The 18843-nt window shown below is 45.5% G+C and overlaps 1 protein-coding gene across 1 annotated transcript; it reads left to right on the top strand.

The window, feature by feature from the left end:
- The first annotated feature begins 4573 nt into the window (after positions 1-4573).
- LOC103627036 (40S ribosomal protein S4-C) lies at positions 4574-6195 on the top strand. Its single transcript, XM_008647382.4, has 3 exons — positions 4574-4771; positions 5018-5127; positions 5852-6195. Exons 1-3 carry the CDS (start codon positions 4663-4665, stop codon positions 6083-6085), a joined length of 453 nt encoding a protein of 150 aa, XP_008645604.1. The 5' UTR covers positions 4574-4662; the 3' UTR covers positions 6086-6195.
- Positions 6196-18843: the final 12648 nt, after the last annotated feature.

Genomic DNA, 18843 nt, shown 5'->3' with positions numbered 1-18843 from the left:
CTTCGCGCGTTCACCCTTGCCCCTGCATCGTGTAGCTTCCGTTAGGTTGGAATTCGGTTCGCCTGGGGCATCGTGTGGCCAGCTCGGTAATGGAGAGCAGGCAGCTCGTGCTCCGTCGTTGGGAGCTACCGAGATGAAGACGATACGATAGCTGTCGATCTCGTAGGTAACGACTCGGATTAGATCCGGGTTGTAAAGGAATATGACCGTTGGATCTTGCACCGACGGTGTTGATTAGACTAAGTATACCGATTCGGGGTATCTCGCCTGGGGCGTTAGATCGGGATCCGAGGGCTACGACGGGATCTCGGCTTCATTAAATCCTTACCGTTGGATTTAGATCTAACAGTAAGGATTTAATGATCGCATACCGCTTTCATTTTAATGTCAATCTAATTCGGGCCACCAGATCTGGATCCTGCGGCCTAGGTCCGTAGATACCCTTTCGGCCATATCATCTTGCAGTCGGGCCCCTCCGTTTTCTGGAAACTAACCCGCGGTCCAGTTCTGGATTTACTGAGTCTTGGGATTCTTACCTCGATGCCCCTACGTTACTATTTAATTGAGGCGCAGTCCAGAATCATAGGAAAATTCAAAAATTCAATTAGAAAATGATTTTTAGTGTTAAAATAATTCTAGAAATTTATTTAATTCATAGAAAATCCATTATAGCTCCAAATTAATTTATTTCAGTTCCTATAATTTTGTAATATTATTGTTTATCAATTAGTGTCTCTGTTTTGACATGAAATCCACATTAAAGTTGATTTCCTAGTTAATCTTATACCAAGTACATGACAACTTCAGAAATTCATAACTTCTCCATTTTAACTCCGAATTGACTCGTTCAAGTTGCGTTAGTCTCGTATAAATATTTACTATGCAATAACAACATTTATTATACCATGTCTCATTATTTTATAATTAGATCTCTATTTAACTTATGTTGGTTAGTCTTGTCAATTTACTAAAATATGATCTATGGTCAATTTATAATTTCGATTAAAGTTGAATTAATTACTACTATAGGTTACCTTTTCTCTGATTATAAAATAAACACAGAACCTGGTGTTAATCTTGTAATCACATAATAACTTGATGACCATGACTCCGATCTTAGTAGTTCTCGATCCCACGATCTCGTAGCAACGCGTAAATTATTATTATTCAGTTTGTACTTATGTTTGGTGTGATGTTAATTTTATCCATACCATGTTTGTTTGTATTGTTATGACTAGCATGAGGTCACAAGGATCTAAAGAATCACCCTGGTAACTTGAATCTCAAGTGCCAGGCAAGTTGTGCCCTTGACCACTTTTGTTACACAATAATATTCTTTATTATCGCCATTCAATGCATAGGTTCAATTTTGATGGGACCCAATAGGTCATCCAAGTCTGTTTATCCATTTTACCTTGTTTACCCCTAAATCGCTTGGGTAGTTTTGCTATTGCTTTACATGGTTTTGGGTTAATATTTCATTATATCCATGTTCCAATTATTCTGTTATTTTATTTATGTTCATGTCAAGATCATTATATTATTTTAATTGGAACATGGAGCTTAACTTGAGAAACACGTGCCACCACAGTGGTGGAATGGGACGTCCTTGGCTCACTAATTAGGAAAGCTAGTGGAAGACTACCTTACCCGAAAGGGGCAAGGGCAGTAGGGGAGTTGCATGCAGGGAGGTTCTCGGGTTGATTTTGCTGCGATGGCGGTCAGACGAGGGATTCTTGCAAGTGCTCTTCGCATAACTGTAGCGGGTTTTCGGAACCTAGTGGAACTTTGTAAAGGCCTCGTAGTGGATCCCTAACCATTCACCTCGGTAGTGTCTAAGGGTCTAGCTAACCCTGGTGACATGGGATACACGACTTGTGGGTACATGGTACAACCTATGCAGAGTGTAAAACTGCTATACTAGCCGAGCTCACGGTCATGAGCAGATGAGGACTCTCGCATGATTAAATTATGGAACTTAAACTCAATTTGTCATATGCATTGCATGTGATTTATTATTAATTTTGTTCTATCACTACTAGAAATATGCTTATTTAAGACATACATCTTAAGACAAATACCAGTGCATTTTATAGAAGCGTCTTTTATCATATGGTGACGAGTAAGGTAAGACGGTTTGTTGGAGATCCGTCTTTAATGAAGAAGGTTTTTGAGACAGATATATAGTAGGAAATGTCTTATATTGATTTAATACAGATTGATTTTGAAAACCGTCTCAAATAAATATACCTTTTGAGGCATTAAGTTTACAAGAATTGTCTTATATTTTGGTTAGTATATTAGACACTTCTGTATATGAAACCATCTCAAATAAAGATATTATTAGAGTCATCTAGACTATACAAACTGTCTTAGATGTTAGTGAGTATACTAGAAACTTGTAAACATAAAACTATCTTTGTATGATATTCCTGACAAGACACTGTGAAAAAACGTAGTAAATAATAAATTATGCTTAGATTGAACTAAGTATGTTTCATAGTGTTTCTAAAGCGTAAAACATGTTTGAATCATGTTAATATATCCTGTAGAAGTCCCTGTAATTATTCAAATTTTTTCGATTAGTTTTTTATTTTTGAAAAGAAAAATCTAATTATGTGTTTGTAGGGATGGCCCATCGATCACTAAAAGTCTAGAAATTTAACCACTTATGATCGGTCGCTATAGAGTTAAGTGTGTGACTGATGGTGAGTCGATATAGAGATAAGTTGGATAATAGAAACATCTCTTTACATTTAAAATCGAGAGGATTCTCGAGGTGGAGCTGTCCACGTCGCCCCAAAAATCACAGCCGTCTGGCGACTTGATCCATCTCATGTGGCCATCCGACGACCAGCTTCTTTCACTTTAGAACCCTCGTGTGAGGCCACCATCCCCTTCTCTCTCCCTTCTTTCATCTCCCCTCCCCATCTGGATCCTCCGCCGCCGGTTCCCCATTGCTGCCTCCATCGCCCCCGCTCCTCGCCGGTTCCCCATTGCTGCCTCCACCGCCCCCGCTCCTCGTCGGTTCCCCGTTGCTGCCTCCACCGCCCCCGCTCCTTGCTGGTTCCCCATTGCTGCCTCCACCGCCCCCGCTCCGAGGAGGGCCACGACGGCCGGATCCTGGACTCGTTGTCGCGCGCCAGGGCAAAGTGAGACCTCTAGTCCTTGTTCCTTGTTGGATTATTTGCTTACTGTCATGCTTCTGGTTTTCATTTTGGGGGAATTTTTTGGGGACTATTTGATAAACTTGGAGGGTGGAGATTATGGATTTTTTGCGCCAGGGCAAAGTGGTTGCGCGACTGAGAATAGAGCTAAGGATGGGGTTAGGGTTCGGCGGGAGGGAGAGTTGGAAATGGGTCATGAGGACTGATGTCGATTTTTGACGTGCGTAGTCGGTGAATTGGCGCTAATTCTGCATTGTTTCATACTTTACTTGGTATAACTGCGTTGAATGCTTTTTTCTGTGTTTAGCTTGGCGTGTGGTTCACTTGATAGAAATGAAATCTAACTTGTAGACTTAGGGAATTATACAGTAGCTCACCTCTGTAGTAACATGTACTTGATTCTGAATAACAAATAATTTCCACTACTGGGACTGAAACTTAGTATCCATCTACTGCTTGATTAGGACATGGCTTAGAAAATGTCATCTTTCACTTGAGTAGTCTTTGGTCATTCAAGCACCACTTGGCATTCAGTTACGTCATGGCAGTTTTGGTGTGGCCCAAATACCTTTACCCCTTGCTTCTGTGAGTTCAAAGGATACCTCTAATACTTGTATTGAAGATGGTGAACTCTGTGATACTTTGTCAATGAAGAAAAGGACGGACAAAGTGGCAGGAGCAAATGGGTTGGAAGGGGTCTCGATAGAGTGTGTTAATTTGTTGAATAATGACATTGATGTTTTCATGAAGCAGTTAATTGGATCTTGCATTGAATTAGTTAGAGCAAGGTCTCGACATGGCAAACTAAGGCATGAGACATTGAAGCAGCAGCTGTGCCGAAAGCTAATAAATGGTGTATCAGTGCATAACCATGTTCCTGGGCAGAGTTCTGTTATACCTCCAGAGACAAATTCCATCTCCATGCAGGACTTAAAGGCAGTAATAGAGTTTCATCATCTGTTCACTTGGCCTCCGTATTTGCAAGGTGCTCCGCTAGTTTTGGGTTTGTCTAAACAGTATCCCCAGTATCTGTTTTGGGTTTTGTTCCCAGCACGTTATATACTTTTCTTCAGACACATCCGATTATCTGTTTTTTATGTGGCTGGAGGGGTCGAAGCCCCTATAGGAATTTATTAAAAGACAAAAAACTCAGAGGTTATAGAGTTATCTGAAATTTCAATCGCGATAATCCATATCCTAATACGTACCCCCATTTTTAGTTATGCAATAATCTTTTTCCCCCTTGACGTTGTTGTACACGTGACTTTGGAGTATCTGTTGAAGAAAATGCTAATTGTGTGCTCACCTATTGGCGTTGGTTGTACGCAGTTTGCCCACAGGAAATGCATACAGAGATGGTGCAACAAGAAGGGAAATGTGTGGTGTGGCCTGTCTGATCTATCTAGCAGGTTTAGTGGTACTTGCATCAGCTAAACCTTAAACTTGTTTTCTTCTTAATGCCTCCGTGATCGGTTTAAGTTCTTTCGCTGCGGAGATGGCAGCGGCGGCGGGGCCGTACAAAGAGATGCTGGAAGTGGTGAACGCGTGCGCGGCCCGGATCCGGTGGCGCCTCCGTCCAGCTTCCAAGCGCCGCCTCCTCAACGGTTAGTGCCCACTCGCTTGCTGCTTTCTCTTAGTAGCTGTAGTCATTTTTTAACGGGAAATACAGCAGGGGAAGCCACCAGCCCACCACTATATAGGATTTTATTAATTGAAAAATAGTGTTAATGCACGACCACGAAGAAAAAGTAAATTCATGAACAAATCTACCTAACTTATGATTTATGTTGGATTTTAACTCTAGTCTACCTGTGATGTGGTTGTTGATGAACAAACCTAGTTGTTGCTAGATATCCTGTTTCTCTGCACTGGGTTGCGGCCTGTGGTACTGGTCGACTATGGTGGCACAATGCCTCAGCTACAAGAAAATCTTTGTGGCCTGCTATATCTTGCCCGACAGGTAATTTCACGACTTTGATGTATCAAATATTACGATTATCTGTACTAGTTCAACACAGAATCAGGTATTGCATATGGATAATTTTTCTCCACTGCTAATTGTCATCCGACTGACAATAAACGATCGCCAGAAATAATACTGCCATTTGTAGTGTTACTCCCTTGCAACTTGCAAGCGCATCGGAATGATGTGGTTCTGGTCATTGTTTAAATTTCACCCACGTGAGCACTGTATGCCCTTTCCCCTTCACTCACCTGGCAAACCCCTGTTCTATGGAAGGATCCTTGTGCCAAAAGACATAAGTTTTTTGGATCTTGATAGTGACTAGAAGTTTGGGACTGAACCTGCTCTGCCGTTTAATCCATTGGCTGCTAGAGCAGCCACAATAAGTCTATCAGCATTTAGACCATTTGGTTTTGGCTTCTTCAATGGCAAGGGCAAAAGGCAGAACAAGAAACCCAACAATCTAGATCAGTCCCACCAGAAGCCTATATTGCATTGTACTTGGCCTTAAAATAGTTATATTATATTTTACTTGAATTTATGTTTATCTTTTTTTATCTGTTTGGACAGATCTCTATTAAATGTCATGTGCTACAATCGTTAGGTCTATTAATAGATGTTGCTCTGTCTATCTATCCATTTACATTGCTGGAAATTTCCATGCCCTTTCATAGTACGCCTTATGAAATGCTCACTGCTTTTTTTATTGGTTTGTGTGCAGTTCAAGCTCTGCAAGGTGAGGTTTGTTCAGTTTGGCCAGAAAGGCATCCCCTACCTGAACACCTACGACGGCCGCACCATCCGCTACCCCGACCCTCTCATCAAGGCCAACGACACCATCAAGATCGATCTGGAGACCAACAAGATCATGGACTTCATCAAGTTGTATTTGCCCTTTCATAGACTTCATCAAGTTATATACTTAGTTAGGCTCAATGTTAGCACAAACAGTTGATGAACAAGTTTAAATTTAGAGTACAGTTATGTATGAGTTATTTGACAATGCTTATTTATGAGATATTGAATGTTATTTATCTATATTATATTAATTATAGTGTTATTAAATATATGTGTATGTATTTTTCTCTTTTAAATTATTATAATGTGGTAATTTAAGAATATACTACGAAGTAAGTCGTTTCAAATCTTAATAAGATATTTCTCAAAACGTCTAATATCAGTCTCCTAAATAAGACGGTTTTTAAAACGTCCAATATCAGTCTCCTAATTACGATGGTTTTTCTGTTGCGAGTGTCTATTATTATAGGCTATTCTAGTCAGTTTGATAAATACTTTGTGACTTATAATGTTCGTATTTTCGACAATTCTTTCGAAGAAGTGTCTTAAACAAACCTAATGTAAGACGGTTTATTGGACAAAATGACGTAACAGATTCCTTTTTTAGACGATTATAAATTAAAAAATGTCTTATTTAATATCTTTTAAGACGGTTTATAACCATCTTAAAAACGGAACATCTTTTGCGACTCCATCAAATTTGGACACATCATAAGCGTCTTAATAACTAAAAATTAACCGTCTCATATAACACGATTTGTAGTAGTGTATTACTATTTATTATGGTTTGGTATTTACTTACATTTAGTAACTGCTAATAAAATTTGACCAACTTATTAAAAGCAATGCTCAACTTTAACCATATTGTTGATCAGCCTTACACATCACATGAACTCCCACCTTTGGTGAGTTCATGCACACTGGTTTCCCCACAACTTGTTGAGCTATGATCATGTGTGAGCTCATCCTTGCTGTCTCACACCCCCCACAGGAGAAGAACGTGTGGTTCAAGAGGAGCCACACAACGAGATGTTCGATTCGATCTAGGTGGCGTCTCCCAGTTGACTTTATGGCGCCAATGATGGATTTTAGTTCGATCTATATTTATATTTTATTTTGTAAGACTTCCGCTATGTAATAAGTACTCTGATTATATCATGACATTTATCTCTATACACTCTGTTTTGACATGAAATCCACATTAAAATTGATTTCCTAGTTAATCTTATACCAAGTACATGACAACTTTGGAAATTCATAACTTCTCCATTTTAACTTCGAATTGACTCGTTCAAGTTGCGTTAGTCTCGTATAAATATTTAATATGCAATAACAACATTTATTATACCATGTATCATTATTTTATAATTAGATCTCTATTTAACTTATGTTGGTTAGTCTTGTTAATCTGCTAAAATATGATCTATGGTCAATTTATAATTTCGATTAAAGTTGAATTAATTACTACTATAGGTTACCTTTTCTCTAGGATTATAAAATAAACACAGAACCTGGTGTTAATCATGTAATCACATCATAACTTGATGACCATGACTCCGATCTTAGTAGTTCTCGATCCCACGATCTCGTAGCAACGCGTAAATTATTATTATTCAGTTTGTACTTATGTTTGGTGTGATGTTAATTTTCTCCATACCATGTTTGTTTGTATTGCTATGACTAGCATGAGGTCACAAGGATCTAAAGAATCACACTGGTAACTTGAATCTCAGGTGCCAGGCAAGTTGTGCCCATGACCACTTTTGTTACCCAATAATATTCTTTATTATCGTCATTGCATAGGTTCAATTTTGATGGGACCCAATAGGTCATCCAAGTTTGTTTATCCATTTTACCTTGTTTACCCCTAAATCGCTTGGGTAGTTTTGCTATTGTCACACCCGGTTTTAGAAGGCAAACCGAATGCGAACCATGTACGTGCCAGGATCAGTTATTCACGTACACAGCAGTTACATAATATGGACATCATCACACAGTGCTCAAAATAGTATTAATAAGGGAAATAGTCGATTACATCATACGTCTGAGACGTCCATATAGTTCTTACAATAAATCAAAGTGCGGAAAAGAAACGTAGATAACGCGGCCTTCACAGGCAGCCGACTGGGGGTTGCCGCTAACCCACACCTAGAACTCGTCGTAATCTTGGAACTCCTGGAAGTCTCCTTCCACAGCTTCATCTTCTCCTGAGCAGTGGTTGCAATGCTGACAACCTGGGGGGGGTTTGGTGTGTAGAGCAAGGGTGAGTACACATCAACATACTCAGCAAGCATCCTGTTTGGCTGTAGTGGACTAGCTTTATGTGGGGATAAGTCAAGCAGTTGCTTTTAGTTGGTCAGATTATTATTTACTAGTAGAAAGCCAAGTTTTAGCATTAACCCAAGTTATTAGCCCGATGTACCCTTTCCAAACGGAAAGAATACCACTTACCAGCACCATAATCGTAACCAGAACCATCAATCTCATTGCCACCTGTAAACCAAAAGGTCTCTTATCAAGTACCACTAATCACTGGAGCTCCCTTGGCCGCTCATAACCGCGAGCACGGCTGATATATCAGTTTCATAACACTCTGCAGAGGTTGTGCACTTTACCCACAAGCCGTGATTCCCTCTCTGGCCCGGGCTTGCAAGACCCTTATTCACTCCCGAGGTGAATGGCCAAGGATTCACTACGAAGCCTTTACAAAGATTCCCCGGGGCTGTAGCCACCCGTTAGGTTTCCTAAATGCACCGCACTCCTCCCCAAGGGACAAATCAACCTTGGCAGAGCGAGCCGCATACACCGAGCCCCATTGACGGCACGACGGCTAAGTGAACTACACCCCGGATCCTCTAATTATTCAGCTAAGGGCACCCCATTCCACCCTTATGGTTGCACTGTTTTCCCGGGCGGTCATCCATAGAACAGGTCCTTACGGAGAGGCACTCGAGAAACCGCTCGAGCCCCCTTGAATACCACAAGTACAACATCATAATAAGAGAAGGGAAAACAGCGTATCATAGATAATCACATCATGTTCATTGATTAGAGTTGAGCAATAGCATCAGACTAAGTAGTAATAATCCGACCCAAATAGGTAAACAAGGACATGGATAACAAAAGCTAGTCAATCCTTAGGTATAAATGTGTAATGCGGGAGGTGAATTAAAGAATGAATAGGACAGAGATAGGTCAAAGGACACTTGCCTCCACCAAACGACTGCTGCTCAGGGGCTTCTCCTGCGAATTCCTCGGGCTCTTCGACCGGATCGTTCTCTATGCGAGCGCAAACACACATACATACATCCACATATTTAATACAAAAGAACAGTACACCATATAAGATAACAAATAAAGCGAATATGCATCAAGTATGACGTTCGATAACGCATTTGTTATGGTTAGAAAGAAACGGGAAAGGTCTCGCGGGGGGTTAAATTTTATACACTAATGACACAATTGGTTTTTAACAACATAATTCTGTTATATATATTTATATATATGATGGAAACCTAATCACTTTTAGTTGATCAACATTGCACAGGGTAAACAATTAACTACGTGAATCCATAACATAACGGAATTTTAAATTAAACTTCCTATTTTCCCATAGCATGAACAGTGATTAGCCTACTTAAAATACAGTAATTATGATCACAGAAAGTAAATAAAATTAAATAAAAAAAAAAAAAAAAAACAGAAGGGGGGGGGGGCGGTTGAACCGGCCCTAGGGCGGTTGAACCGGCCCTAGGCGGGGCGCGGGCGCGGGCGGGGCTGGCCGGGCGGCTGAGCCGCTGAGCCGGCCGGTTGAACCGGCGGCCAGGCGGGCGCGCGGGGGGGGGGGGGGGTCGGGCTGGGGAGGGCGGGCGGCGCAGGGGGCGGCCGAGCCGGCCGAGCAGGGGGCGGGCGGCCGAGCCGCAGGGCGCGCAGGGGCGCGGGGCAGGGCGCGGGGCAGGGCGCGGGGCAGGGCGCGGGACGGCCGAGCGGCCGAGCCGGCGGGGTGGGGCGGGCGGCCGAACCGGCCATGGGGCCGAGCGGCGAGGGGAAGGGGAGGGAGGAGAGGGGAGAGAGGGAGAGAGGGAGGAGGGGGGGGGCTTACCGGCGTCGGGGATCGACGGCGAGGGGCGGCCGGCGGCAGGGGGCGGCGCGGCAAGCAGGGGGCGGCGGCGGCTACCTAGGGCAGGGGGCGGGTAGGGGGTAGGGGCGGCGGCTTAGGTGGGGAGGGAGAAAATGAGGGGGGGAGAGGGAGAGGGTTAGGGAATAAGGGAAAGAGGGGGGGGCGGCTGGGCCTTCCAGGCCCAAGAGGGGGGGCGCGTAGGGGCCTGGGCCGGCCGGGGTCGGCCCACGGCGCGGGAGGGAGAGAAAAAGAGGAGAGAAAAAGAGAGGGAGAAAAAAAAAGAAAGAAAAGATCTTCTCCGCATTTTCGAAATCCGATCTTTCTACATGAATGCAATTGCGCTTTCAAAGCAATCAAAGGAAATGCAAGGTTCGGCATGGTGCATCAAACAACATAAAGTATTTAGGGTTTTTCCTTACACGGGAATTCCAAACCGAATCCCGCTAGAACTTTGGAAAAGGTCAAGGTTTAGCGAGGGGAAAAAGAAAAGAAAAGGTAACGCCCGAATTTTGGCGAGTAAAGAAAAGAAAAAAAATTCAACTGCAAAAATTCGGGGCGTTACAAACCTATCCCCCTTAAAAGAATCTCGCCCTCGAGATTCAGGGCTGGCTAGCAAAGAGCTCCGGGTACTTGGCTATCAGATCATCTTCACGCTCCCAGGTTGCTTCTTCCTCAGAGTGGTGATTCCATCTGACTTTGCACATTCTGACGGTCTTCCTTCGGGTGACTCTATCTGCAACCTCAAGGATCTGAGCTGGCTTCTCAACATAGGTCAAGTCCTCCTGGACTTCTAGACCTTCCACTGGCAACTGCTCTTCCGGCACACGCAAGCACTTCTTCAACTGAGACACATGAAAGACATTATGCACAGCAGACAAATTCTCTGGCAAACTGAGCTGATAAGCCACTTCTCCTCGTCTTGCAAGAATCTGATACGGACCAATGTAGCGGGGTGCTAGCTTGCCTTTCACTCCGAATCTTCTGACTCCTCTGATCGGTGACACTTTCAGATAAACAAAGTCTCCGACTTCGAAACTCAGCTCTCTTCTTCTTGTGTCTGCATAGCTTCGCTGCCTCGATTGCGCTATCTTCAGATTCTCTCGGACCATCTTGATGTTCTCTTCGGCTTCAAGCAGAATATCTGGCCCAAACACCTGCTTCTCTCCAGGCTGATCCCATTGCAACGGAGTTCTGCAACTCCTTCCATACAGCGCTTGAAACGGTGACATCTTCAAACTGGCCTGATAACTGTTGTTATAGGAAAACTCTGCATAAGGCAATCGCTTGTCCCATCCGGACTGATCTTGCAACGCACAGGCTCTCAACATATCTTCAAGGATTTGATTGGTTCTTTCAGTCTGACCATCTGTCTGCGGGTGATAAGCTGAACTGAAATTCAGATGCGTGCCCAAGGCTTCATGCAACTGCTGCCAGAAATGAGAGGTGAACTGCGTTCCTCTGTCTGACACTATCTTCTTTGGCACACCATGAAGACAAACGATCCGAGACATATACAATTCTGCCAATACTGCACTGTTGTAGTTGGTCTTGACAGGTATGAAGTGGGCTGACTTGGTCAAACGGTCCACTACTACCCAAATGGAATCGTAGCCGGCTCGAGTGCGAGGCAATCCGACTATGAAATCCATACCAATTTCATCCCATTTCCACTGAGGGATCTGCAACGGTTGCAACAATCCAGCTGGCCTCTGGTGTTCTGCCTTAATTCTTCGACAACTATCGCACATAGCCACATGCTCTGCGATTTCTCTTTTCATTCCGTACCACCAGAATTTCTTCTTTAGATCCTGGTACATCTTCTCACTGCCAGGGTGAATCGAATAAGCTGTCTCATGAGCTTCCTTAAGAATCAACTCCCGAATGGACTGGACATTGGGAACACACAAGCGGTCTTTAAACCATATCACGCCTTCAGCATCTTCTCGAAAATCTTTGCCTCTGCCATCTAGAATCAATCGCCGAATCTCACTGATCTTTTCATCATTTCTCTGCGCTTCTTTGATTTCGCGCTCCAAGGTAGGTTCCAACTCAACCGTGACTCCTCGCGAATTGTTCAGAAATCCGAGACTCAACCTGTCAAACTCCTTGGCCAACTCATAAGGCATCGGGCGAGCGACCATCAGATTGACTTGACTCTTTCTGCTCAAAGCATCTGCCACTACGTTCGCTTTGCCTGGATGGTAATGAATCTCCAACTCATAGTCTTTGATCAATTCTAACCATCTTCGTTGCCTCATGTTCAACTCTGACTGAGTGAATATGTACTTCAGACTCTTATGGTCTGTGTAAACATCGCATTTCTGTCCATACAGATAGTGCCTCCATGTCTTCAGTGCATGAACCACTGCTGCCAACTCTAGATCATGGATTGGGTAATTCTTCTCATGAACCTTCAGCTGTCGGGACGAGTAAGCCACAACTCTTCCCTCTTGCATCAACACACATCCCAAACCTGTGTAACAAGCATCGCAATACACCGAGAAGGGCTTGTGCACATCAGGCAAGACTAGGACAGGCGCTGTAGTCAACTTCTCTTTCAGCGCTTCAAAGGCCTCTTGGCATTTCTGGGTCCACTTGAACTCAACCTTGTTGCCTAGCAACGCTGTCATTGGCTTCGCAATCTTCGAAAACCCTTCAATGAATCGCCGATAATATCCGGCCATTCCAATGAAGCTCTTGATTTCTCGAGCATCCGTTGGCGCTTTCCAGTTCAGAATGTCTGCCACTTTCTTCGGATCCACAGCCAATCCTTCTTTGTTGATTATGTGACCCAAGAACAGGACTTCACTGATCCAGAACTCACACTTGCTCAACTTTGCATACAACTGGTGCTCTCGCAATCTCTGCAATACCATCCTCAAATGATCTGCATGCTCTTCTTCACTTTGAGAATAAACCAGAATGTCATCAATGAATACCACCACGAACTTATCAAGATAATCCATGAATACACTGTTCATCAAGTTCATAAAGAATGCTGGCGCATTGGTCAAACCAAAAGACATCACTGTGAACTCATATAAACCATACTTGGTAATGAATGCCGTCTTCGGAATGTCCGAAGGTCGGATCCTGAGCTGATGATAACCTGACCTCAGATCGATCTTGGAGAACACACTGGCTCCTCTCAACAGACGGGGACCATACAAGACTTTCTCCCGGTCATCGCACTGAGCGGTATGCAACTCCCGCTCCACAGTGCGCAGCCAATCTTCAGCATCCATGGGGTCAGAAGAGTGAGCGAACGTTGGTGGATGACCTCTCATGAATTCAGCACGCTTGTCTCTAGGCATCTGAGGCATCTGAGGCTGGGGTGGTGCTTGCTGCTGCTGCTGCTGCTGCTGCTGCTGAATGGCGGCCAGAGTCTGACCGATGGCTTGAACTGCCTGAGTCTGCATCAGAAACATCTGCTCAATCGACATCGGGGGCGGGGGCGGCAGGTGCTGCTGCTGGGGCACCTCATCCTGCGGAGCGGCTCGCTCCTGCTGAGCACGCCTTCCTCCTCTACGCCTGTTCTCTGACATCTGCAGAACGCAACCACCCATCAGAACTGATCTGGCAAAGCTTGCAGCATAAGAAAAGAGTATAGAATTCTCCAACAGCACTGAACAGATGAGCATCTTCACTGATCTCCAACACAGACCACACAGCTTCTCAGATAAAGAGGAAAGGAGGATAATGGGTTTCCCAACTATATAACTAACTTTATTGACATAGTATGTAAACCAAAATGCAGGGGATACCCACACTCTGGTGACAATCATTACAAAGATCCAAATCAAACATAGTTCATCATGACAAACATAAATGCACAGGATATAGCAAACTACCCTGTCTAACTAAAACTAACTAAGACCGAGACTAACGCTAAGACTGAAGCTTCCATGTATATATTTATTTCGTATTAATTACAAGATCCAACTCTAACGATCTATGGTTCTAGGTTTATCTTGGTCTTGCAGGCGGGATTGCCATAAGGCTGGTGTCCACGCTGAGGTGAGCGGTACGGGTGCTGAGTCCCAACGGGAGCGGGGGAACCACCGTCCAGAAAACGACGTTCCGCACGCTCAGCCCGCAGCAGGGCGATCTCAGCACGAGCCCTACTCAGCTCGTCTAATGCATGGTCCAGCTCCGTGTTTAGCACGGCGGCTAGGTTGACTGTGCTGCTCAACCTAGGATTGCCCTCACCGACGGGTGAGACAATCACGCCTCCTGTGCTGCCAGATGAACGGCGGGGGTAATACTTCAGGTCAAGACCGTCAGCTGCCCCACCGAAAACCGAGCAGTAGTGCGAAAGCGCACGCCGTGCAGCATCTTGCATGGCTGCCTCAGCTGAGTCCCGCTCAGAGATAGAATAGTGCTCTGAACAGGCCTCTGCACCCTGGAGACTGTCCTCCGGGCAGCGCACCAAGCAAGTTGCCTCCCAGCGGTCCGGGTAGACCCCGCGACTATGCTGGTAGACCACACAGCGATACTCGACGGACCAAGTATGCCGGTCAAATGCCCGACGTAGCAGGGTGTCGAGCGCATCATGGAAGTGACACCCGCGAGCAGCGTCGCGAGTGATGGGTCGAGCAACCCATCCTTCCGGCTCAGGGTTAGCAGAGAAGTCGGTGTCGTGGCTCGAGCTGTCGTCGCCTCCTCCGTCGTCTGGGTCTCCTCCAGCAGCTACTCCAGAGGCTGGGGCGCCCAGTGGTGGTGCAGGGGGCGGCTCCAGAGGAAGCACAGGGGAGCAGCTCCTCACAGACTCTATCTCCTGGTGGAGCGAGAAGGAAGAGCTCTGCTGCTCCTGTCGTCGACGTTCCTGCTCCTCACGCAGGCGATGGTGCAGTCTCTCCAAGTGGCTGGACTGTCCGGCCACAGGACGGCGAAGCGGACGCTCAGCAAGGCGGGAGGGTAAGAAGGGGATGACTGACTTTCGTGCAGTGTGTCTAAGTCGAGCCATCTACAAAAGACATCGCAAGCAAAAGGGTGAGAACAGAATTAATATGACCAGCAAGTAATGAATCATAAATAAATGAAGGATCAGAATAAAACATAATTTTCAGCAAGGTATAATATGTAGTAGAACATAGGTTTGGTCAGTAGGACCAACTTTTGAAGGGATGTCAAAGTCAAGGAAGAGACAGAGGTCTATAATCCTTAGAACGGCCATTCTACTCTAGGTTAGCGGTCCTACAGTCAGCACGGCTTTGATACCACTTATATCACACCCGGTTTTAGAAGGCAAACCGAATGCGAACCATGTACGTGCCAGGATCAGTTATTCACGTACACAGCAGTTACATAATATGGACATCATCACACAGTGCTCAAAATAGTATTAATAAGGGAAATAGTCGATTACATCATACGTCTGAGACGTCCATATAGTTCTTACAATAAATCAAAGTGCGGAAAAGAAACGTAGATAACGCGGCCTTCACAGGCAGCCGACTGGGGGTTGCCGCTAACCCACACCTAGAACTCGTCGTAATCTTGGAACTCCTGGAAGTCTCCTTCCACAGCTTCATCTTCTCCTGAGCAGTGGTTGCAATGCTGACAACCTGGGGGGGGTTTGGTGTGTAGAGCAAGGGTGAGTACACATCAACATACTCAGCAAGCATCCTGTTTGGCTGTAGTGGACTAGCTTTATGTGGGGATAAGTCAAGCAGTTGCTTTTAGTTGGTCAGATTATTATTTACTAGTAGAAAGCCAAGTTTTAGCATTAACCCAAGTTATTAGCCCGATGTACCCTTTCCAAACGGAAAGAATACCACTTACCAGCACCATAATCGTAACCAGAACCATCAATCTCATTGCCACCTGTAAACCAAAAGGTCTCTTATCAAGTACCACTAATCACTGGAGCTCCCTTGGCCGCTCATAACCGCGAGCACGGCTGATATATCAGTTTCATAACACTCTGCAGAGGTTGTGCACTTTACCCACAAGTCGTGATTCCCTCTCTGGCCCGGGCTTGCAAGACCCTTATTCACTCCCGAGGTGAATGGCCAAGGATTCACTACGAAGCCTTTACAAAGATTCCCCGGGGCTGTAGCCACCCGTTAGGTTTCCTAAATGCACCGCACTCCTCCCCAAGGGACAAATCAACCTTGGCAGAGCGAGCCGCATACACCGAGCCCCATTGACGGCACGACGGCTAAGTGAACTACACCCCGGATCCTCTAATTATTCAGCTAAGGGCACCCCATTCCACCCTTATGGTTGCACTGTTTTCCCGGGCGGTCATCCATAGAACAGGTCCTTACGGAGAGGCACTCGAGAAACCGCTCGAGCCCCCTTGAATACCACAAGTACAACATCATAATAAGAGAAGGGAAAACAGCGTATCATAGATAATCACATCATGTTCATTGATTAGAGTTGAGCAATAGCATCAGACTAAGTAGTAATAATCCGACCCAAATAGGTAAACAAGGACATGGATAACAAAAGCTAGTCAATCCTTAGGTATAAATGTGTAATGCGGGAGGTGAATTAAAGAATGAATAGGACAGAGATAGGTCAAAGGACACTTGCCTCCACCAAACGACTGCTGCTCAGGGGCTTCTCCTGCGAATTCCTCGGGCTCTTCGACCGGATCGTTCTCTATGCGAGCGCAAACACACATACATACATCCACATATTTAATACAAAAGAACAGTACACCATATAAGATAACAAATAAAGCGAATATGCATCAAGTATGACGTTCGATAACGCATTTGTTATGGTTAGAAAGAAACGGGAAAGGTCTCGCGGGGGGTTAAATTTTATACACTAATGACACAATTGGTTTTTAACAACATAATTCTGTTATATATATTTATATATATGATGGAAACCTAATCACTTTTAGTTGATCAACATTGCACAGGGTAAACAATTAACTACGTGAATCCATAACATAACGGAATTTTAAATTAAACTTCCTATTTTCCCATAGCATGAACAGTGATTAGCCTACTTAAAATACAGTAATTATGATCACAGAAAGTAAATAAAATTAAAAAAAAAAAAAAAAAAACAGAAGGGGGGGGGGGCGGTTGAACCGGCCCTAGGGCGGTTGAACCGGCCCTAGGCGGGGCGCGGGCGCGGGCGGGGCTGGCCGGGCGGCTGAGCCGCTGAGCCGGCCGGTTGAACCGGCGGCCAGGCGGGCGCGCGGGGGGGGGGGGGGGGTCGGGCTGGGGAGGGCGGGCGGCGCAGGGGGCGGCCGAGCCGGCCGAGCAGGGGGCGGGCGGCCGAGCCGCAGGGCGCGCAGGGGCGCGGGGCAGGGCGCGGGGCAGGGCGCGGGGCAGGGCGCGGGACGGCCGAGCGGCCGAGCCGGCGGGGTGGGGCGGGCGGCCGAACCGGCCATGGGGCCGAGCGGCGAGGGGAAGGGGAGGGAGGAGAGGGGAGAGAGGGAGAGAGGGAGGAGGGGGGGGGGCTTACCGGCGTCGGGGATCGACGGCGAGGGGCGGCCGGCGGCAGGGGGCGGCGCGGCAAGCAGGGGGCGGCGGCGGCTACCTAGGGCAGGGGGCGGGTAGGGGGTAGGGGCGGCGGCTTAGGTGGGGAGGGAGAAAATGAGGGGGGGAGAGGGAGAGGGTTAGGGAATAAGGGAAAGAGGGGGGGGGCGGCTGGGCCTTCCAGGCCCAAGAGGGGGGGCGCGCAGGGGCCTGGGCCGGCCGGGGTCGGCCCACGGCGCGGGAGGGAGAGAAAAAGAGGAGAGAAAAAGAGAGGGAGAAAAAAAAAAGAAAGAAAAGATCTTCTCCGCATTTTCGAAATCCGATCTTTCTACATGAATGCAATTGCGCTTTCAAAGCAATCAAAGGAAATGCAAGGTTCGGCATGGTGCATCAAACAACATAAAGTATTTAGGGTTTTTCCTTACACGGGAATTCCAAACCGAATCCCGCTAGAACTTTGGAAAAGGTCAAGGTTTAGCGAGGGGAAAAAGAAAAGAAAAGGTAACGCCCGAATTTTGGCGAGTAAAGAAAAGAAAAAAAATTCAACTGCAAAAATTCGGGGCGTTACAGCTATTGCTTTACATGGTTTGGGGTTAATATTTCATTATATCCATGTTCCAATTATTATGTTATTTTATTTATGTTCATGTCAAGATCATTATATTATTTTAATTGGAACATGGAGCTTAACTTGAGAAACACGTGCCACCACAGTGGTAGAATGGGACGCCCTTGGCTGACTAATTAGGAAAGCTAGTGGAGGACTACCTTACCCGAAAGGGGCAAGGGCAGTAGGGGAGTTGCATGCAAGGAGGTTCTCAGGTTGATTTTGCTGCGATGGCGGTCAGACGAGGGATTCTTGCAAGTGCTCTTCCCATAACTGTAGCAGGTTTTCGGAACCTAGTGGAACTTTGTAAAGGCCTCGTAGTGGATCCCTAGCCATTCACCTCGGTAGTGTCTAAGGGTCTAGCTAACCCTGGCGACATGGGATACACGACTTGTGGGTACAGGGTACAACCTCTGCAGAGTGTAAAACTGCTATACTAGCTGAGCTCACGGTCATGAGCACATGAGGACTCTCGCATGATTAAATTATGGAACTTAAACTCAATTTGTCATATGCATTGCATGGGATTTATTATTAATTTTGTTCTATTATTATTTATTATGGTCTGGTATTTACTTACATTTAGTAACTGCTAATAAAATTTGACCAACTTATTAAAAGCAATGCTCAACTTTAACCATATTGTTGATCAGCCTTACACATCACATGAACTCCCACCTTTGGTGAGTTCATGCACACTGGTTTCCCCACAACTTGTTGAGCTATGATCATGTGTGAGC

This window comes from Zea mays, chromosome 5 (genome assembly GCF_902167145.1).
Source record: "Zea mays cultivar B73 chromosome 5, Zm-B73-REFERENCE-NAM-5.0, whole genome shotgun sequence".
Lineage (NCBI taxonomy): Eukaryota > Viridiplantae > Streptophyta > Magnoliopsida > Poales > Poaceae > Zea > Zea mays.
Note: the sequence above shows the minus strand (reverse complement) of the source record. Positions and strands in the feature narration are given on the sequence as shown.